The sequence below is a fragment of the Salvelinus alpinus genome, chromosome 31 (assembly GCF_045679555.1).
Source record: "Salvelinus alpinus chromosome 31, SLU_Salpinus.1, whole genome shotgun sequence".
Classification (NCBI taxonomy): domain Eukaryota; kingdom Metazoa; phylum Chordata; class Actinopteri; order Salmoniformes; family Salmonidae; genus Salvelinus; species Salvelinus alpinus.
In genome coordinates, this window is record NC_092116.1 from 13,339,010 (window position 1) to 13,362,909 (window position 23,900).

Consider the following 23,900-nt stretch of genomic DNA (forward strand, 5'->3'; position numbering starts at 1 on the left):
AAATAGAGGTTTGACAGACAGAAGCAAAGTGAAGATGTGAGAAGGGAGAAAAGGAGTGATGGAGGGAAAGAAAGAGAGAGCGCTAGAGAGTCAAAATATAATAAAATATCTGTGGGACTGTTTGACAGAAGAAAAGAGGTGAGTAGGGAGAGAGGGAAAGATGGCGGGAGAGAGAGTGAGAGGATATATAATGTGAGATGTGTAGGATTGTCACATGAAAGATTGGCCTGTAGTTTGCGCTGTGTGGCGGTGAAAGTGGCACTGTTACCGGCGATGCTCAAGGGAGAGAGAGATGGAAGGGATTGTTGGCCAGAAAAGAGAAAGATAACTTCTGTCACTGCAAGCTTGAGGGCCACGCCGCTGAAGGCCCAAAGACCCCCAAGGCTTCGAGCTTTAGTCAGCGTGGAAAGAGGACTCTATAATGCCTGTCCCAGTTGGCCAAAGGCCATATAACCACAGGCCCTTGGACCTCCCTTAGCCCACTCCCCTCCGACAGTCTGCCCCCACTCCCAGCCAACCAGCCACTCTGGTCCGGAGAGGTTTACCCCTAGTGAGCAGGAGTCACTGTTTGTCACTCAGCCACTTGGCTTGGGGGAGCTAAGAGGTGTGGTCTAGCCTCAGTCTCTATCCGGGCCATGAATACAGAGGGAAGCTGTAAATAATAGGAGTGAAGGAAGCGCTTTGTCATGTGATTCACTGTGTGGAAACCGCTGGATGCTGGGGTTACATTCAGGGGGAAAGTAGATGGTTCTTACATCCCAATTCCAAAATGTCTGCATTTACCTACTCCATATTTCTGCTCGGTCGGAAAGGCAGAGTGTCATCGGAAGACATTTCAAGGAAATGCAGGCATCTTTTGACAAACTGCCAAGGCATTCCAATCCGGAAGCGCCAAGTGAATGGGGGGGAAAAGAAAAACGTTAAATGTCAGTAAACAACAAAAATTCCATCAATTTGGATGTCCGTATTTTGTCTCCATGGTAACAAAATATTCCTGTAGTCTTGTTTAGCGCCATCGCCAGAAGAGATAGTCACGCTGCGATTACCATCCTCACTTTGAGAAGGAAGAGGCCCACTATCACCATCATCTTTCATTTTGCTGTAATTTAGCCAGATAGACTGGGTGTTCCAGCAGAAAATAACAATAATGCTACTCTATTGTAAGAAATTCGAAGTGCTTTTATGATAATGCACTGTTTGATACGTCGATACGTATTGCTGAAAGCATTGCAGTATTATCTTATGCACATATTGGTAATCATTTGTAATATGTCTTTATCTTGGACTATGTTGAGGTAGTGTTGAGGCAGTAGTAGTGTACATAAAGTATTACAGGAAGGCTCGTAATAATGACTGGAATGAAGTGAATGGAATGGTATCAAACACAAGGAAACCATGTGTTTGATGTGCCAATATATTCCGTCCATTCCAGCCATTTCTATGAGCCTGTCCTTCCCAATTAAGGTGCCACCAGCCACCTGTGATGTATAGTAAATGGCATATAGTACTCAGGAGTTAATACACACTATGCAGTGGTTTCCCAACACACCCGTTTTCAATCAGAACTCTACCTGTTGGACATTTTGAAGCTGACCAAGAGTAAATAACCCATATCAGAAGCATGAACTTAGTGATTTTTCTTAATGCTGTTTCAAGCAATTAAGACAACATGTAACAGCTAATGAGGTGCCTTTCAACAATAACTGACCTCACTGTCTCATGATCATGTTCGCTCAGTACTGTAAATGTATGGATTCAGAATCCACATGCTTTGGCTCTCTGAGGAATTATGTTTCTAGTCAATGATCATCGTTGTGGTCAGTCAATTATCACCTTTCTGAACTTACTGCATACCTTTTGATCTCTGCCAAAGAAGAAGAACAAATATCCATCTTTGCTATTCAAAAGGGTTATGGAACCCAGCCCTATGGGGTTCCAGAATACTGCAATATACTGTGAAATGTCAGTAAACAAAGTTCCACATAACTTTTTTTTTTCTTTCTCAAACACGTCTAGTTCATCTTTCCAAGGTTCTTGGCACGTGGTTTGACTTGTTGATACTCTGTGGACTAGCACTTATTGAAGGGTTGTGATGACAAAGTGATTTGTGCTTTGTACATTTTGTCAAGCACGTTTCATTTGAACTTTTTTGAAGGCTTATTTATACTGTCTGAAGCATTGTCCTCTTTATTAAAAAAAGTCAACACAGTCCCGAGGGGATTTGACAGTGTGACTCACTATCAACCAGCAGACAAACACCATGTCTGTCAACGACAGGGGATGAGGTAGCTACCATCCAAACAATAAGGAAGGGATTGTGGACTTTTGTGCACCAACATGATCTAGCTTGATGGCGAAAGCCATTCCATCTGTCAGCTGTTCCTGCCGCCGCACTGAAGTCCACCAGTCGGCCGCGTACACCAAAATAAACCAAACGGGCTGTAACCAGCCGTGTGTCAGGCAGAGATTATGTCGCTTTTGTGTCTCCTGGAAGGGAAGTGATTGCGAGGGAGTTTCGCGTGAGGATGAGAGTGATTGCTTAAGTGCTCTGTCAAAGTACAGCGTGACGCTGTCTCCTCTTCATGCAACTCCAACTGCTCTCTCATCAAGCATTGAAATAGTATGTTAAAAATTTACAATAATACTTCCAGCTGGAAGTTACTCAGAGAAGATTTGGTTGTGATTTCAATGGAAGTTTCCAATGGCTTTTGAGAATCGCTTCAACCTGTCCTAGCAGGTTGTCATTCCTATCAATATCCAACTTGATATTTTTTCATATGCGGTTGTCTGATACGACATAGACATGGTGTCATCTATTTTGATGTTACCTACATGAAATATGTTCGATTCAAAGGCCTTTTTGTTTTCTACACGGTGATGTCATGTGCATTCCAGTTGCCATATAAAAGATGATTCAAACATAACAAAGGGATTGGAGTTCAAAAACCAAAGTACACCAGTGTTACTAAAGGACCAACATTTGGAAAGAACTGCTTTAGACGTTCTTCTTAAATACCTTAAATATCATGGCCCAAAATCACACCAACCACCCACCCAGCCAGCTACCCGAGGCAGCAACAGTCTACTCTTTATCGAACCACCCTCCTTTGAATTTAAGCTTCCATTTCCAAGACAGCCCCAGGGTTGTGGGGGCACTGTTTAAATAGCATCTGAAGCCCCAGCCGAGACTTAGAAAGATAGACCTGTTGTCCCTCCACCTACAGGCCATTACTTAGGTGGTGAGTGTGTATGCCGCGATTGGCTGGGGGTAATATTGAGCCACCTGTAAGTAGCACCATTCCCTAGGATCCACCAGTGTATAAATCAATGGTGTTTCTCAATGGGATGATGGAATGGAGGAAGCTAAGCCTCATACATCCGTGTCCTGGTGGGGTGTCTTTATCTGAAATCATGAAGCTATCATGATACGTTCTGGCTTTGAAATGTATAGAGGGCACAGTTATAGTGTGCACAGTTCCCACTATGTTAACGTATAACTTATTATAAACTGGGTGGTTCGAGTCCTGAATGATTTGGCTGAAAGCCGTTGTATATCAGACCTTATACCACAGGTATGACAAAACATTCCTTTTTACTGTTCTAATTACGTTGGTAACCAGTTTAGAAAAGCAATAAGGCACCCCAGGGGTGTGTGATATATGGCCGATATACCACAGCTAAGCTAAGAACATCCCTTAGCTGTGGTATATTGGCCATATACTCCTCCTCCTCGGGCCTTATTGCTTAATTATAACTTATTTCTTCCATTAATCCATCCATCATTCCATCCACATATGTAGCTTTCCATCCATCTAGATAATGACGTGGCAAGTCATCCATGTGCTTTTATTGTACGTTTATTTACTAAAAGTAAAGATGACGGTGGAAAGGTCTACGTTCCGACTGCTATCTGGACGCATTCCGCTTTAGAAGGCTCCACCACCGGCAGTATGGTATTTCACGGTTATCGTCGCTGTGAATATTGTACGGCTCTATTAGGCACATGCACTGAATATAAACTCCCTCCTCCTGGCTCTTTAAGATCGTAAATGCTTGCCCGTATGTGAATTCAACGCACGACACCCCTCGGTAGGGCCTCTGCTACCCTTACCACAACATGTGCCCTGCCCTGACCTATTTGATGACTCAAAGCTCTCTCCAGCGCTCTCTGCTTCTCTTTCTCTCCCTGGGCGTCGTCCAGGCAGATTTATTCATTTTAATTGGATTGGCTTCATGCTGCAAGCGGTTCTTTGAGGTATATCAAGGAATGAAGCTCATCTCCTCTCTCTCCCATTGGCCCAGTGGATCTGAGCACGTCCAGAGCACAGTGGAGGCACCCCTGTTAGGATGAAGGGTGCAATGGTGATTCATTTGGTATCGTGTGATATCTGATTGGATTTACTTGATTGGAGTGGTCAGGGCATAGGGTGACAGGGAATGTAGTTGACATGTATACACCTCTGCGTTTAAACTTCCCATCAGCCTGAGGTTCTATTCTGTGCCTTGTGGTAACAGATCAGGGGCAAACCCAATCTCCCAAAGGCATCCAACCAGAATGAAATATATGTGTGTTTAAAGGGTGGAGGGAAGACAAATCGAATATGCGCAAGGCTCGTACCGCCCCAGTAAGTAACATGTCCTGTGGTATGACTCCTTGGCCTCCCATGACAGACTGAATTTTGGAGCGAATTACGGTCCGCTGCTTTCGGGACCCTAGTTCCCATTCCCGCTGCGGACGCCCGGACGAGCCCCCAGAAAATGGCCTTCATCGTAGGGATGAAGTTGTGGCCGTTGGCACCTTAGCGATCATCCACCCTCCCAGAACAAAGAGATGTCACTGCAGTAGATCGATCACACACGTGTGGATGCACCCTACGCCTCCATCTCGTTTTGACCCAGCACCCCCCCCCTATCAAGGTAAAGATTGTGATGGATAGAGCCTGAAGCCATGGCACAGCTCGCTACCTCAACTCACCCTAGGCCCCCTTTTCAAAACAGTCTACATCTGCCACCACCCAGCGCATGAGATGCCTTTGTAGTACGGAGGACCAGAGACAGCCACACACACAAACACACACACACACACTGCTCTACGGCACACTGCTCCACAGTCGTGTCATCCCCCTGTCTCCCTGATGTATACACAACGGCTCATCAGGCAAGAAAATGTAAAGAGCGCCTCTCCCCAGACTCAGGGTAGCGCGTCGACTGTTATTGTAGAGCAGCCCCTTAATGATCAGCATCTGTTCTCCCATCTCTCTCCGCTAGTGTTAGCCCATGCTCTGTGCACCTGTTAAACAAGCCTTTGTGTAAAGCATCCCCTACTATAATGGAGGCTGTAGAAAATCCCAGCTGGATGCTTTAGCCTCTTACCCTGCCCCCAGTTGAGATTAATACTGCTGACTCGGGTCGAAGTTTGATTTAGAGGAAGTGCCCATTTGTGTGAAAAAATGTACGCTGTGTATAGCTGGGTGATGTGTGAAAAAAAATCCATGTCGCAATAATCTGACCCTTTTATTGTAGATTAGGTTTTGGGGAGGTGCTAGAGTCATATCGTGATACATGTAACTATTTTGCTTGATAACAACACATGTTTTTAATGGACAGTGACTTAACATTCCCGGCAGGGCTCGAGACAGTTTTTTTTCCAGTGCCAAGTAAGACAACTGAGATGGTAGCCTAAGATAACAAATTTAAAAAACAGCTATTGCATCTAACATATCCAGGAAATGCATGAATGATTTTATATTTTGAAGTACAACATGTCCAAATAGGATCCAGAATTCTCAGATTTTTGGGGGCGCTCTTCAGAGAATCTTCGTGCGTAGGCCTATTGTCCTAATAGGCTATATTATTCACCACCTGAGGAAGTGGGAGCTCAAAACACTTAGCTAGATTGCTAACTCTAAATACGATAGTGTTGCTAGATAGCCATGTAGGCTAAGTGATTAATCTATCAGTAAATTTAGGCTTGTGTCCTATAGCGCTAGGCCTAGGCTGCGCCGAAACCACACTAACTGCAGCCTACTCCGGTTGTAAAGCGGTGACATTAACTCAATATTAAGAGGTGAGAAATACTGTCTTTTTCCCCACAATAGCATTTTGAGTCATATACACTACACTATGCTTGAGCTTCTCAAAGCATTTCTCCCTTCTCCGTACGCACACTGGGGAGACGGAGTGAGAGTCAGCAACCGACTGCGAAACAGGAACGGACAGATACTTTCGTAGCAGGAATCAACATAATGCAAAGGCTATTGCTGTTGACCAAATAATGGTTTTAGAGCAATCTATGAGAACGTTGAGTAGCAAAATCACAGAAAATGACAGACGGAAGCACAATGCTTCGCTAAGAGGAAGGGAATGTCTGTGTCTGTATTTTTGGGCTTTTTGTACCAGCTTTAATACTGTGTGCTTCCAGTAAAAACAACAGTGAGGAGTGCATTCTCTAGCTGTGACTCACTGATATTGTCCTTGAGGACTATTGTGTAAGCTCAGGCCTTTGAGATTGCACACACACACACACACACACACACACACACACACACACACACACACACACACACACACACACACACACACACACACACACACACACATTTTGAGTGATTGAATATCTGCTCTACAAAACTGACATCCTCAGGATCACTCCATGTAAATACAATTTGCTGTCATGTTCATCACAGCTGAAGGCTGTTGAGAAGAAAACAGTCCATTTTTGTTGCCCTTATTTTACCAGGTAAGTTGACTGAGAACCCATTCTCATTTACAGCAGCAACCTGGAGAATAGTTACAGGGGAGAGGAAGCGGGATGAATGAGCCTATTGGAAGCTGGGGATGATTAGGTGGCCATGATGGTATGTCAGACAGGGAATTTAGCCAGGACACCGGGGTTAACACCCCTAATCTTACGATAAGTGCCATGGGATCTTTAGTGACCAGAGATTCAGGACACCCGTTTAACGTCCCATCCGAAAGACGGCACCCTACACAGGGCAATGTCCCCAATCGCTGCCCTGGGATATTTTATTTTAGACCAGAGGAAAGAGTGCCTCCTCCTGGCCCGCCAACACCACTTCCAGCAGCAGTAGGATGCAGGGTGGTATGCTGCTGGCCTGTGGCTTTGGACCAAGCTGTTTCTACTCTTGTGTTACTATTCTTTAAGTGTTACGTGTGATCAAAGTCGACTCTGGAAACGTCGAGTTCCGCCCAAACGGTTCTGCGAATCCAGCAGGTACAGCAGTCAGTTTGAAGCTGGAGGCTGTTTCTGTTTTTAACAGCGTTTTAAAAGAAAACTCCATCCAAAAAACGATATTATGGTATTTGTTTCATTTGTCCGTTGTTGACGGTCCCAAAATGTTTTGCATGTCAGCAATCAAGTGTGATGTAGTTTGCATCATATGATGCTGCGTTTTTCATCATATGACGCAAAATGCATCATACCAGCTGTATTTCTGTATTTTGAAAGTTCTGTATCTATATTTATGGGTAACAATTAAAGTACCTTACTGTGATTGTTTTCAATTAAAATGGTCAAAAATAAACAACAATAGCTTCTTAGAGAAGAGCAATTTCTCAAGCAAGAATTTAGCTTGGAGTGGTCTGAGTGAGGGGCCTAATTGGATGAGCTGTTTTTTGTTGTTGTTTTTTTTCACTTGTATTTAACCAGCAAGGTCAGTTGAGAACAAGTTATTGTTCAGAGAGGTTTGAAACTCTCTTTCTTATTGGTCTATTATCTTTTACCACCTGGTGATGTCGCCAGGCAGGCCAAAACAGGCTTAAATTTTAGTCAGTCTTTTCAAACAGCTCAACACTAAAAGCACGTTATCATAATTTTCGCAATTTCACAGAATTATTCCAACCTCATAGTGTGGAAATATACGCTGAGTACACCAAACATTAGGAATACCTTCCTAATATTGAGTTGCACTCTCCACCCTTTTTTGCCCTCAGAACAGCTTTACAAGGTGTCAAAAGCATTCCACAGGGAAGCTGGCCCATGTTGACTCCAATGCTTCCCATAGATGTGTCAAGTTGACAGGATGTCTTTTGGGTGTTGGACCATTTGATGCACACGAGAAACTGTTGTGCGTGAAAAACCCAGCAGCGTTGCAGTTCTTGACACAAACCGATGCGCCTGGCACCTACTACCAAACCCCTTTCAAAGGCACTTAAATATTTTGTCTTGCCCATTCACCCTCTGAATGGCACACATACACAATCCATGTCTCAAGGCAAAAATATTTTTTTAACCCGTCTCCTCCCCTTAGTCTCCACTGATTTAAGTGGATTTAACAAGTGACATCAATAAGGGATCATAGCTTTCACCTGGATTCACCTGGTCAGTCTGTCATGGAAAGAGCAGGTGTTCTTAATTGTTTGTATACTCAGTGTATATGCTGTACACAAAATAGGAAAATCTAGTTTTTGACTGCACTGGGCCTTTAATAGATTACCCATGGTGCCTTTCACAGCCACCTGTGTCCATTTCCGTAGCTCAATTTGTTAACTTGCCAGAACACACTGGTGACACATTTTCATGCCATTTCCACCTTACCACCTGTGGTCCTATCTGTGACAGCTAGGTCATTCTGTGGAGAGGTCGATGGTGACCCTACCAAAAGGCAGTTTCATCTTGTTTTGACTTTATTAGTGAATATACATTTGAGTGTCATTTTAGTTATCAGTAACAAAAAAATACCTTTATTCTCAGATGTTAATCAGATTGTCAACACTGAGACAGTCATTTTGGACAGTTATTTATTTGATTGATTCAATGCACAATGTAGTGTAGTTATAATGTTACAACACAAATACCCGCAATAATTACACTACCGGTCAAAAGTTTTAGAACACCTACTCATTCAAGGGTTTTTCTTTATTTTTACTATTTTCTACATTGTAGAATAATAGTGAACACATCAAAACTATGAAATAATACATATGGAATCATGTAAACTAAGCAAAAAAAATAAACGTCCTCTCACTGTCAACTGCATTTATTTTCAGCAAACTTAACATGTGTAAATATTTGTATGAACATAACTGAGACATGAACTGAACAAGTTCCACAGACATGTGACTAACAGAAATTGAATAATGTGTCCCTGAACAAAGGGGGGGAGGGTCAAAATCAAAAGTAACAGTCAGTATCTGGAGTGGCCACCAGCTGCATTAAGTACTGCAGTGCATCTTCTCCTCATGGACTGCACCAGATTTGCCCATTCTTGCTGTGAGATGTTACCCCACTCTTCCACCAAGGCACCTGCAAGTTCCCAGACATTTCTGGGGGGAATGGCCCTAGCTCTCACCCTCCGATCCAACAGGTCCCAGACGTGCTCAATGGGATTGAGATCCGGGCTCTTTTCTGGCCATGGCAGAACACTGACATTCCTGTCTTGCAGGAAATCACGCACAGAACGAGCAGTATGGCTGGTGGCATTGTCATGCTGGAGGGTCATGTCAGGATGAGCCTGCAGGAATGGTACCACATGAGGGAGGAGGATGTCTTCCCTGTAACGCACAGCGTTGAGATTGCCTGCAATGACAACAAGCTCAGTCCGATGATGCTGTGACACACCTCCCCAGACCATTACGGACCCTACACCTCCAAATCGATTCCGCTCCGGAGTACATGCCTCAGTGTAACGCTTATTCCTTCGACGATAAACGCAAATCTGACCATCACCCCTGGTGAGACAAAACCGAGACTCATCAGTGAAGAGCACTTTTTGCCAGTCCTGTCTGGTCCAGCGACGGTGGGTTTGTGCCCATAGGCGACGATGTTGCCGGTGATGTCTGGTGAGGACCTGCCTTACAACAGGCCTACAAGCCCTCAGTCCAGCCTCTCTCAGCCTATTGTGGACAGTCTGAGCACTGATGGAGGGATTGTGCGTTCCTGGTGTAACTCGGGCAGTTGTTGTTGCCATCCTGTACCTGTCCCGCAAGTGTGATGTTCGGATGTACCAATCCTGTGCAGGTGTTGTTACACGTGGTCTGCCACTGCGATGACGATCAGCTGTCCATTCTGTCTCCCTGTAGCGTGGTCTCAGGCATCTCACAGTTTGGACGTTTCAATTTATTTCCCTGGCCACATCTGCAGTTAAACAAATCAAAATATATTTTATATTTGAGAATCTTCAAATAGCCACCCTTTCCCTTGATGACAGCTTTGCACACTTGGCATTCTCTCAACCAGCTTCCCATGTAATGCTTTTCCAACAGTCTTGAAGGAGTTCCCACATATGCTGAGCACTTGTTGGCTGGTTTTTCTGAGGCTGGTAACTAATGAACTTATCCTCTGCAGCAGAGGTAACTCTGGGTCTTCCTTTCCTGTGGCAGTCCTCATGAGAGCCAGTTTCATCGTAGTGCTTGATGGTTTTTGCGACTGCATTTGAAGAAACGTTCTAAGTTCTTGGAATTTTTCGTATTGACTGATCTTCATGTCTTAAAGTAATGGACTGTTGTTTCTCTTTGCGTATTTGAGCTGTTCTTGCCATATTATGGACTTGGTATTTTACAGTTTCAGCCCACCTATTGGCTGAAACACATTAAAAAGGGAAGAAATTAACTTTTAAGAAGGCACACCTGTTAATTGAAATGCATTCCAGGTGACTACCTCAAGCTGGTTGAGAGTATGCCAAGAGTGTGCAAAGCTGTCAAGGCAAAGGGTGGCTATTTGAAGAATCTCAAATATAAAATAGATTTTGATTTGTATGACACTTTTTTGGTTACTATATGATCCCATATGTGTTATTTCCTAGTTTTGATGTCTTCACTATTATTCTACAATGTAGAAAATATAAAAAATAAAGAAAAATCCTTGAATGAGTAGGTGTTCTAAAACTGTTGACCGATAGAGTATATTAAATTATGTTAATCTCATGTGGGGTTTTTGGTTGTGAGCGACAGTTGCGCCTATTCCTTCCTAATGTTCATCCTGTTTTTTGTTTGCGCCTCGTCTCATGTTGGTGGAGCGTCTTCTACTCCTATCCACTAATCTCATGTAATGCATTTCCTTATTTGTACCCTTTCCCAGAATACAGACCCAGTCCATGACATGCTGTTGGACGTCATCACATGGGTTGGCATCCTGCTCTCTCTGGTCTGCCTGCTCATCAGCTTGTTCACCTTTTGCTTCTTCCGGGGCCTCCAGAGCGACCGCAACACCATCCACAAGAACCTCTGCATCAGCCTCTTCATAGCAGAGTCCCTCTTCCTGGTGGGGATCAACCGAGCTGACCAACCGGTAAGAACATTCCCAAGCCGGACGATTGATGCGCAAAAAACACAGCCCACTCAATGGTTTTCAATGAGAGCAGTATGTTAGTGGAGCGCCTAGGGTTGTGTCTCTTTGTCTCTCTGAAAAGTTGGGGAGGTTTTGAGCAAGTCTGGTGGACTTCATCTCAATAGTCTAAAGTTGCTCCCAATCCTTGTCTGGTGTTCTTTTTCTGCACTAATCTGAAAATACAGTGAAAGCAACGAGTCAGAAGTCTGTTTCGGATTTAAGTCTGATGTTTTATCTATCACCTGTCTCCCAAATCAGTTATCTGATAAAGGAAAGGAGGAGAGGGAGCCAAATTAAACTATTGAAATGCGTCCAAGGTGTCAGATCTAGTCCTTTTTGGGCCAGTGCCCATGTGTTTTCATTTCAACCTGGCACTTATTTAATCTATCTGATCAGCTTGAGAGGCTACACACCTGGTTCATCCGGTCTATAATCAGACATGGCTCTGTTCTCTGTATATACGGTCACCAGGTTATCATACCATCATTAACACCAAGTCCCACCTGCAGTAACTAAGGATTTGATAGAGTGGGTCCACAGGTAACAGCTAGATACAGTAGATAAAGGTCCAATGCAGCTGTTTTGATCTCATAATCAAATCCTTTCTGGGTAACATTTACTTACCTTACTGTGATTTTTTTCCAATTAAAATGGTCGAAAACAGACAAAAAATACACTCTATTTACAAACGTATGTGGACACCCCTTAAAATTTGTGGGTTCGGATATTTCATCCACAACCGTTGTTGACAGGTGTATACAATCGAGCACACAGCCATGTGATCTCCATAGACAAACATTGGCAGTTGAATGGCCTTACTGAAGAGCTCAGTGACTTTCAACGTGGCACCGTCAAATGATGCCACCTTTTCAACAAGTCAGTCTGTCAAATTTATGCCCTGCTAGAGCTGCCCTGGTCAACTGTAAGTGCTGTTATTGTGAAGTGGAAACATATAGGAGCAACAACAGCACAGCCGCGAAGTGGTAGGCCACACAAGCTCACAGAACGGGACCGCTGAGTGCTGAAGCACGTAGTGCGTAAAAATTGTCTGTCCTCGTGTGCAACACTCACTACCAAGTTCCAAACTGCCTCTGGAAGCAACGTCAGCACAATAACTGTTCGTCGGGATCTTCATGAAATGGGTTTCCATGGCCGAGCAGCCATACGCAAGCCTAAGATCACCATGCGCAATGCCAAGCGTCAGCTGGAGAGGTGTAAAGCTCACCGCCATTGGACTCTGGAGCAGTGGAAACGCTTTCTCTGGAGTGATGAATCACACTTCACAATCTGGAAATCCGACGGACGAATCTGGGTTTGGCTGATGCCTGCCCCAATGTATAGTGCCAACTGTAAAGTTTGGTGGAGGAGGAATAATGGTCTGGGGCTGTTTTTCATGGTTCGGGTTAGGCCCCATAGTTCCAGTGACGGGAAATCTTAATGCTACAGCATACAATGACATTTTAGACAATTCTGTGCTTCCAACTTTGTGGCAACAGTTTGAGGAAGGCCCTTTCCTGTTTCAGCATGACAATGCCCCTGTGCACAAAGCACAAAGCAAGGTCCATATAGAAATTAAATGGTTTGTCGAGATCGGTGTGCAAGAAATTGATTGGCCTGCGAAAAGCCCTGACCTCAACCCCATCGAACACCTTTGGGAAGAATTGGAACGCCTAATGTGAGCCAGGCCTAATCGCCCAACATCAGTGCCCGACCTCACTAATGCTCTTGTGACAGAATGGAAGCAAGCCCCTGCAGCTATGTCCCAACATCTAGTGGAAAGCCTTCCCAGAAGGATGGAGGCTGTTATAGCAGCAAAGGGGGGACCAACTCCATATTAATGCCCTTAATTTTGGAATGAGATGTTCGACAAGCACGTGTCCGCATACATTTGGTCATGTAGTGTAGCTTATTAGCAAAGAGCAATTTCTCAAGCAAGAATGTTGCTAGAACTGTCTTGGAGGGGGAAACTGAAAACTCACTGTTATTGGCAGAGAGGTTTGGCATGTTTTCTTATTGCTCTATTAACTCATTTGCCGTATAGTGATGTCACCCGGCTGGCCAAAACTGTTTTCAAACCGCTCTTACACTGAAAGGGCATTATCATAATTTTCACACTTATTCCAACCTCATAGTGTGGTAATATATAAAACACTGGAAAATCATATTTCTGACTGCACTGAACCTTTAACCAGGTATAATTTTTCATTCCTAATAGTGAAACTTTTGCTTCAAAGTTATTCAGTTCACACAAAAATCCTGGTCAAACACTAAAAAGGCTAGTACTCAACAAACATGGGCTAAGCCAAGAATTTAGTAAATGAGAAAATCCATCAGATTTTACCCTTAACCCTATTGAATCATTATGCTCACGTCTTCCTGTTGCAGTATAATCTTATCAGTTAAATTGTTTTTATTTCGCTGTCCTGACTTGACGTAGTACTTTATGCCTGGATCTTGTTATAAAAGATGTCTGATACTTAAGCATTCAGTGTGAGCTTCACTACAGCTCTCATCTCTTGACGACCAGTTACACTCGAGAAGGCAATTCAGCAGTCCACTGGAACATCAAGGTTTTAGTGTACACTTACTAGGGCATCTGGGTATTTGAAGGGCGAAAAGCTGAAGTACAAGACATGTTGTACAATGGATATAAATTCTGTCTGCTATCTTAATTGGAATAAGTGAACGTTGCAAACGGTTGAGTGTGTTTCCTCTAGAACAAATATAATTGCCGTTCTTAGTCTGTTCTAATTTAGACACCTCAAGTGAACATGAGAACATAGCCTAGGCTATATATTTGAAATGGTTCTGTTTTGAAGCTGTATGTAGCCATGGTTATGAGTAGCACAGTACATGTTCCTCAACTTGTTTTTGGAATTTATACAACAGGTGGGTCTAATCCTGAATGCTGATTTGGTTAAAACCGCATTCCAGCCGGTGTCTATTCCACAAGTTACCACCGGCTGTGACATTGAAATGTTTGACGTGCAATCCACTGCAACCCACTGTCATCAGCCCAACCAGACAATTTATAAACTTAATATCCAAGCATCGAGACATTATCTCCCATTTCTTTTAGACTAGCAATTGGTTTTCAATAGCGTAGATTTATAGACCTTGCTGTCTCTCTCTCTGACATTTGCAACATTGTTTCAGTATTGAAATTCGATCTCCAGCTGTACCATAGCAATGAACGTGTTGGGGTCAGGAGTCGGGATGAGACAGACACGCACGCAGCTTTTCTCAGCCAGTCAATCACCAATCAGCATAATTATTATGGATATATACAAAGAAATGTCAATAGAACAGTTAAAATGAAACAAAGTGTAGCTAGGTTGCGGTCTTTCCAGCTTCAGTTTGACATGGTTGTGTTAGTTGTGTTGTTGGCTAGCTCCTCTGAACAACAGTGTCCTGATGCGAGAGCACATTTTCTATGCCGGCTGAAATCGTGCCTCATTAGCTCATTGTTATGAATGTATCCAAATAAATGTCATAAGAAAACAGCTTAAACAAACACAAAAGCAGCTACTTTTCTGTTATTCTGGCTGCACTGTTTGGTGTGACTGTGTTAGCCGTAGTTGGCTAGCTAGCAAGCAAAGGATAAGAACGTTGCCAGCTTGTATGGTATTGGAACATTTAGAACGAACGACTGAGTCGCGTCCATAGATACAGAACAAAAAGACTGAACGACTTGGTCACGTCTCTGGCAACCAAACCGATAGAACAAATGACCAACCGGCTTGGGTGGCAACCATAGATTTTGTGTCGGGACTATATATTGTGGAAGGATAACATAATATGAATAAATTTGTCAAAATAACTTTTTTAATTAAAATATGTAAATCATTATTTGAATAGGTTGGTAACCTGTTATATAAAAGTGATAATGCCCTCAAAGCCAGTGTTTGGAGAATATACAGTGCCTTCGGAAAGTATTCAGACCTCGACTTTTTCACATTTTGTTACGTTACAGCCTCATTCTAAAATAGAGAAAATAATTGTTTGGACATGATATATACACTACCAGTCAAAAGTTTTAGAACACCTACTCATTCAAGGAATTTTCTTTATTTTTGCTATTTTCTACATTGTAGAATAATAATGAAGACCTCAAAACTATGAAATAACACATATGGAGTCATGGAATAACCAAAAAATATGTTATACAAATCAAAATATATGTTATATTTGACATTCTTCAAAGTATCCCCCCTTTGCCTTGATGACAGCTTTGCGCAATCTTGGCATTCTCTCAAGCATCTTTATGAGGTAGTCACCAGGAATGCATTTCAATTAACAGGTGTGCCTTTTTTTAATTTGTGGAATTTATTTCCATCTTACTGCTTTTGAGCCAGTCAGTTGTGTTGTGACAAGGTAGGGCTATCTTTTGTATACCACCCCTATTTGGTAAAAGACCAAGTCCATATTACGGCAAGAACAGCTCAAATAAGCAAAGAGAAACGACAGTCCATCAATAATTTAAGACATGAAGGTCAGTCAATCCGGAAAATTTCAAGAATTTTGAAAGTTTCTTCAAGTGCAGTCGCAAAAACCATCAAGTGCTATGATGAAACTGGCTATCACGAGGACCGCCATAGGAAAGGAAGACCCAGAGTTACCTCTGCTGCAGAGGATAAATTCATTAGAGTTAACTGCACCTCAGATTGCAGCCCAAATAAATGCTTCACAGAATTCAAGTATCAGACACATCTCAACATCAACTGTTCAGAGGAGACTGCATGAATCAGGTTTTTATGGTCGAATTGCTGCAAAGAAACCACTACTAAAGGACACCAATAAGATAAATAGACTTGCTTGTGCCAAAAACAGGAGCAATGGACATTCGACCGTTGGAAATCTGTCCTTTGGTCTGAGTCTTTGTGAGACGCAGAGTAGGTGAACGGATGATCTCTGCATGTGTGGTTCCCACAGTGAAGCATGGAGGAGGAGGTGTGATGGTGTGGGGGTGCTTTGATGGTGACAATGACAATGACTTATTTAGAATTCAAGGCACACTTAACCAGCATGGCTACCACTGCATTCTGCAGCGATACGCCATCCCATCTGGTTTGTACTTAGTGGGACTATCGGGGTTTTTTTTCAAAAAGAAAATGACACAAAACACACCTCCAGGCTGTGTAAGGGCTATTTGACCAAGAAGGAGAGTGATGGTGGTGCATCAGATGACCTGGCCTCCACAATCACCCGACCTCAACCCAATTGAGATGGTTTGGGATGAGTTGGACCGCAGAGAGGCGGAAGAAAGTGAATAAGTGCTCAGCATATGTGGGAACTCCTTCAATACTGTTGAAAAAACATTCCAGGTGAAGCTGATTGAGAGAATGCCAAGAGTGTGCAAAGCTGTCATCAAGGCAAAGGGTGGCTACTTTGAACAATCTAAAATATTTTTTGATTTGTTTAACACTTTTCTTTGTGTTATTTCATAGTTTTGATGTCTTCACTATTATTCTACAATGTAGAAAGTAGTAAAAATAAAGAAAAACCCTTTAATGAGTAGGTGTCCAAACTTTTGACTGGTACTGTATATATATATATATATATATATACATATATATATATATACATACACACACACACACACACACACACACACACACACACACACACACACACACACACACACACACACACACACACACACACACACACACACACACACACACACACACACACACACACACACACACACACACACACACACACACAATGATAATTAACACCATGGGATATCTATAGCCAGCACTGACTCTGCCCTCATCTAGACCTTTCTAAGCATCTCTCCACAAATACTCCTTCAGCCAGTTCCTCCCCAGTCCCCCTGGTTCTCCCAGTTACACCCTGTTACTTCACCTGACACAGCTCAAGCTCCTATGTTTCTATCAAATGACCACACACATGCTCCCCCTCACCCACTCCCTTTTCCCCCCTTTCCACCACCCGCCACTGCACTAAACCTCCCATCACGATGTAGAGCAGTAGACTGATCTCTAAACGCTGCAGATAATCTGGATTAGGCATTCACTGTTTTTAATGACTGTCGCTGGCTGTCGTAGGTATCTGGTAGAGTTCTGCACTAAGGGCAAAGTCATTATCAACAGGGTGCAGTAGGGAGGGTGGTGAGAGGAGTTAGAGGAGCAGTGAAAGGGGGTGTGTGTGTGTGAGGTATGCAATGTAAAGTCTGTTCCACAATTAGTGCATTGACAGGCACAGAAAGACACACACCTGCTCTCATAAATGAGAACCCTGCTGAACGATGAACGTTTCCAGACTGTGCTTTTGCCCTCTACTCTTCCCTTTCATAAGATGTGATGGTCTTGATTCACTGGGCAATTTAAAGATCACTCTCCTCATTGCGGTGATGGCCACTGAACCTGAGAGTCATTTAATTGAAACCAATTTCAATGACCGTTGAACAAAGTACCTCGCGTATGACCAATTGCTCCAATAATCTGATCAATTACAGTCGTTGCAAGTACACTGTGTGTGTGTGTGTGTGTGTGTGTGTGTGTGTGCACGTGGGTGGGCATGCACAGTGTTGGCGCTCCTTTCCATTCCAGTCTTCTGACACCCGCCTCAGGAACCTATATCATTTCAGAGATAGCTCCAGTTGACTCACAGAATATTGTCTTCTCATCCTTCAGCTCCCATGCTCAACGTCTTAGCTAGTGAACCATGACTACTGTACAACCGCTTTTCCTATTTGCTGTTCTCCACTTTCCCAATTGTACAAATCTTGGAAAGGGTAGCAACAATAACAATGGGGTAGAGGGCATGTAGGGGTCAATTGACAGGTCAGTACTACTCACTCAGTATCAGCAATCAGTCGACCAGAGACGACAACTACACCCAGGAACATATCCAGTTGATGATATAATGCCCTTTTTCATTTGAAGCACGAAGCAACTCTCGCACATTTGAAAAGTCATTAGTTCCTTGTTTATTTATGTCTACTACCTTGTCAAATGCATGAGACTGACGTTTCAGGCCCTAAAGGGCTTTTGAATAATAGAAAATAAAAAATAATATGAATATGAATATGAATAAAATCATGAGAGAGTAACACCTGTCGTCCGTATTGTTCTTGGAATTTTTAGCTGCACATCGACACGTTTTCTGTCCGACTTTAAGCCAAACGCTTTGACCTTTTGACCTGTACTGTCTCCTCTCCCCTCCTCAGATTGCCTGTGCGGTGTTCGCTGCCCTGCTCCACTTCTTCTTCCTGGCTGCCTTCACCTGGATGTTCCTGGAGGGTGTGCAGCTCTACATTATGCTGGTGGAGGTGTTTGAGAGCGAGCACTCGCGCAAACGCTACTTCTACCTGGTGGGCTATGGCGTGCCCGCGCTCGTTGTGGCTGTGTCGGCCGCCGTCGACTACCGGAGCTACGGCACGGATCGAGTGTGAGTATTTACCGGAACTTGAACCACTGCGTTAGAACCCCATCGTTAGAACCTCGCTGTAGGAACCCTGTCGTTAGAACCATGCCATGCCCACCATTAACCCATTAACTACTAAGGTCTAGATTCTAAAGCAGTGTTGCTTAAACCTCTCCACAAGCACCATGTGTTCCTCTATTTTATATTTTCCAGTACTGGCACACCTGACTCAAACTAATCAGCAAGCCCTTGATTAGTCAAATCTGGTGTGCTAGGGTTCGAATTGAACAAATGTGTGAAACGACAGGGGGTCCTCGGGACCTGTTTGGAAAACACTTCTAGACAAGCGCTTACTTGGAGGCAAGGCTGCTGGTTGCATAGCCAATATGGTCCTGTGTGGCTCAATTGGTAGAGCATGGCGCTTGCAATGCAAAGGATCGTGGGTTTGATTCCTGCTGGCACCACCCATATGAAAAACGTACGTTTCTTTGGATAAAAGTGTCTACTAAGTCACATATATTATACTATAATAACATAACTTTTTGTATTGAAAAAGTATTCCAAAATTAAATAATGGCTTGTGCAAAGAAGTCATCTGTACGACCAGCACCATCTTATGATACACAATGCCAGGCTGTTGGCCATATCTGAACTATTCAATATGGTTGTGATAGGTTCAGTAAGGTTATTCTGGGCGTTTGTTTGGTTAACGGCTGTCGAGATGTAGTTCTGCTGTGCCATTGTTTGTTTTTTTAGAGAAGTTGTTCTTCAGTTTAAGACCAGGGCCTGTATTCATAATGTGTCTCAGAGTAGGAGAGCTGATCTAGGATGCATTGCTTGCTCTTTGGCGTATTAGGCTGAGTTTCTGTATAAACACTTTGTGACATCTGCTGATGTAAAAAGGACTACTCTGAGACTCTTTATGAATATGGGCCCAGATGAGGGGGTTTCCTGAACGTGTGACCTGAAAGTGAAACATCTTGTAGACTATAACAAGGGCACAGAGTTGTTCCTCGTCACATCACCAAGACAAGAAAAACTCCTGTCCGAACACTACATTTGATTTGCACATTTAGTTAGTCAGTTTAATTCTCACATATTCACACAGCCATGCGGATTCGGCTGACTCATTTTATTGAGTAAAAACAATTTGTGGTAGTCGTTAGCCTCCAACGATATATATTTGGCATTGCTGCAATAACTAATGCTCCTCGTCACCCCTTAATAATGGACCTGAGCGGTTATTCTCAAACAGAACTTCTGCTGACTTGACAAAATGTTTAACAGTGGAAAATGCAAGCTCAAACGCTAACCATAGCCGTGTGAATGTCAAGCCGTTGCGGTTAGCGTCTTTAGCATTCACATAACTCCCAATTAACTGAGGGAGCAATAGATGGAGAGATTGGGGAGAGGGGGAAAAAGCGCTAGACGGAGACGAAGAGAGCAAGGTAGACGGCGAGACAGTAGTCTTCATAGGTTCTTCTGTTTCCCCGCAGAAGATGCTCAAGAAATCATTTGATTTGCTCTCGCGCTTCTCTCTGAAACATGAACCAGCCTTCCTAACAATAACACAGAGACACCGTTCCTCTTTCACTAAACCTGTAGCCAATCGAAAACATAATATAAACCAGCATCAGCAGTTTGCTCATGAGATGTTTTATCATGCATGTCATTCTGTACATGTTCATGTGCGCTTGTACACACCACGTGCACACACACACACCACGTGCACACACACACACCACGTGCACACACACACACCACGTACACACACCACGTGCACACATACACACACACACCACACACGCACATATACCATGTTATACCATAAGAAGATGAACTCACTTCATATTCACAAATGACAACATTGCAACCAAAAAAGGCACCTAGCTCACATTTCACCATAAATCCTTTACTTGGTCATATATCTGACATTAATAATGACAGTTTGTTAAAACTTTAAGGGACATTCTATCCATTTTGCAATAGACAAACTGCATTTAGACAACTTGGCGTACCTGGAGCCCATCATGAGAGAGAGAGAGGTCGTGACTTAAAGTCTCTTTAAGTTGTCTCGTCTCAGTAGTGCTTTTCTCTCCCCTCTCTACAAAGTGTCTCTTTGAGCTAAACTAATGTGTCAAGTTGCTGTGAATCAGTGTCACCGACGTGAGTACCCAACACTAGACGTTGGGAGAGAAAAGGCGACTCTGTCTTATCGGGGAACATAGGTCCCAGGTTTCTATTCCCTTAGCTTCTACACCAAGAAGATGCTGAGGAGATGGACACCAATACAGCTTCAGCCTGACACAGGCAAAAATAGATAGACTCAAAAGGCAACACAGAATTCTGGCATGACTGGAGAGGACAGGAGGCAGGGAGGCTTGCTGGTTCACGCACTAAGGCAGAAATGACAGCCATTACCTTAAAAATAAATCTGCTTTTCTGTGATCAGACGTGGTAAAAAAAAAGAAACAATTTAGCGTTCAGCAGAATTTATTTTGACTACTTGTGTGTGTTTACATCATCTCTAGACCAGGGGGAGAAGTATCAAGTCCCAGTAATACAAAATGAACACCCACTGGCACCCAAATGGCACCTTTGACCAGGGCCCATAGGGCTCATACGGTGCCATTTGGAATGCATGCATTGTTTTCTGTCTCTGTATATTCTGGTTATATATATTTGGACTTTTATCAAGGCATCGGGTTGTGATTGAGCATGTTAGTGCGTGAAGTATTAGCAAAAACCTGGCCAAGGCTTTTGAGCTTATCACTTCAAGTCTAATAACGCTACCGACACTTTATATAGTTGAAAAATTCCATTGGTGCCGTGTGAAAATGTCCATGAAATGAATGTAAGAAAAATGAATCTCTTTTCAGGTTTTCTTGAACACTCACTATCGTAGTCTGGGATATGAGGTGACAAGTTGTAATTAAATCTTGAGTTGCATTGTCAGGTTTCCTCCCTGTGTTTGAGTATGGCCTGCGCTGTCCGAAGCTAAGTGCGCACTCCTCTTCACACTTCAATCTGCCTTAAAATGCTATTGAATTACGGCTAATTCACTGCCACTTCCATTTTGCCTCTTTGTCATCCAAATGACAACAGAGTAGGAAACTGTCATTTCCGATGGCCAAAAATGGAGGTCTTATCGCGCGGCGCCGGAGATTAAACTATTAATAATTTAGCCGGAAGGTCATGAATCAACTTCATTTTTGTCGCTCGCCTTCCCAGTATTACCTTCATCCCACATCTGCTCCCATGCGCTCTCATATCTGGGCCCGTTCGCTTTCAATCAACCAACTAGAGTATAGTAACTGCCATGGAGAAGTCAAGCAAGCGCACGCTGTTGCATTGTTAATATGGTAATGTGACAGGGAGAGTGGTTCATTGGTTAACATGATGAGGCTGGACAGTTCATCTAAGTCTCTATGGCGCTTTTCACACTGCCGAGCTGAGGCGAGTTGTACTGAGCTGGCCTGGTAAGACATCCACTTTAGTTGCTGGAACTGTGCCTGAAAGGAAAATGTGATAAGAAAATGTATCTGAGTTAGCAAAGTATGGTTTGGGTCGGCACAATAGTGTGAAAATGGTATTAGTGTCTGTATGGTTGAAGTCCATTAAATTTATAGTCAGTCAAATCAGGAGGTGAGTTGGGAATGGAATTAAATTAAGGGGATGGAATTCCATTAAGAAGTTCCGAATTTCCTATTATTTTCTGTGCAAACGTTTCGAAGCATCAATTCTGTGCTACTATTCTATTCCTTATATGGAATGAACCTCTAACCCAATGAACATACCAGCTGCACACAGGATCATATTAGAGAAGTAGGGTGAAGTTGACGCTGATCCTGATGTAGTTGAGCTTTTTCTCCACTAACGGTTAAGGTTAGGATTGGGTACCTTAGCAGACGGTCTTATCCAGAGTGACTTACAGGAGTAATTAGGGTTGAGTGCCTTGCTCAAAGGCACATCGACAGATTTTTCACCTAGTCACCGGCTCTGGGGTTCACCTTTCACCGTTCACCTTTCACCGGCTCTGGGGTTCAAACCAGTGAACTTTCGGTTACTGGCCCGGCACTCTTAACTGCTAGGCTACTTAGGGGAAACTTCAGCCCGGAGCCACATTAGTGTTTTGTCCTTTGATAACACTGTGGTGACCATCACAGCCAATAAGAAGTTATGACACTGAAACCACCCAAATCCTCCCTCCAAACCTTCATGTAACCCTCATGTAACGGTCATAACTCTCCTACCCCCTTGCGGGCACTGTGTTTGAAGTGCTCATTTCTCTTTGTCACTCCAGCCTCCATGTTGATGTATGTCCTGTGCGTTTCTCTCATCTCGCTCTCGCTCTCTTCTCTCCTCTCTCTTCTCTCGTCCTTTCTCTCTCTCTTCTGTCTTGTTCCTCCCCTCCAGGTGCTGGCTTCGACTGGACACCTACTTCATTTGGAGCTTCATAGGACCGGCAACCTTGATAATTATGGTAAGCGTCCCTACTTTCCCACTACCATACTATCTCATTAACCCTACTTAGCACCTCAGGGCACCACTTAAATGGTCCAGAGAGAGCTTAACATCCACTTTCCACCGTAATATAAGCCACTGCTGGTCAGGTGTCATGGCGGGAAATGGATGAGGATGTGAATTGTGAATTATTCCGGTTAGTCGCTTTTTCCGCACAGCTGACAGAGATGTCTTTGGTGAGGGAGAGAGGAGAGACGAACACTGCTCAGTATTCAGTCTTCGAGTGATCCCGCTCCACGATAATGACTGATTTTCACCCAGAACTTCCGCCTAGAATCATACGCTATCTATGCTGCTACTTTGTACCTTGAGGCACAGAGATGGGACACAGACTCAGTAACGTGCACACAAGCAGACACGCTGAAACCGCATAAGCATATAGTGAGGAAAAATACAAGGACTCCGTCTGGAAGCGTTGTCCCTCTAGGAGGTCGGGGGGGGGGGGGGGGGGGGGGTGATTCAAACGGCGGCTCAATTAGCTGAACGTCACTTCCCTAGCACAGTGTAGTACGAGTTAGCTTTCAAATTGGTGTCTTTTTGAGGGGCAATACCATCTTGAGATAGCTTTACCGCTGGTCCACAATGACATTTTAGCTTTTAGCTGATTCATGTTTGAGGCATAAAAAATGATAACAGCAACAATTCTGATGCTCCATACTACTATTTGGTTTCTCTATTGGGCTATACTTGTGGT

The 23,900-nt window shown here is 43.5% G+C and overlaps 1 protein-coding gene across 9 annotated transcripts in view; it reads left to right on the top strand.

Moving 5' to 3' along the window:
- Positions 1–23,900, top strand: part of LOC139561888 (adhesion G protein-coupled receptor L3-like) — a 336,416-nt gene that overhangs the window by 288,702 nt on the left and 23,814 nt on the right. For all 9 annotated transcript variants that reach the window (XM_071379279.1, XM_071379281.1, XM_071379283.1 and 6 more), the window contains 3 exons: positions 11,039–11,248; positions 18,486–18,706; positions 23,099–23,165. In XM_071379279.1, the coding sequence (XP_071235380.1) occupies positions 11,039–11,248; positions 18,486–18,706; positions 23,099–23,165 (498 nt within the window). The remainder of the gene's footprint in view (positions 1–11,038; positions 11,249–18,485; positions 18,707–23,098; positions 23,166–23,900) is intronic.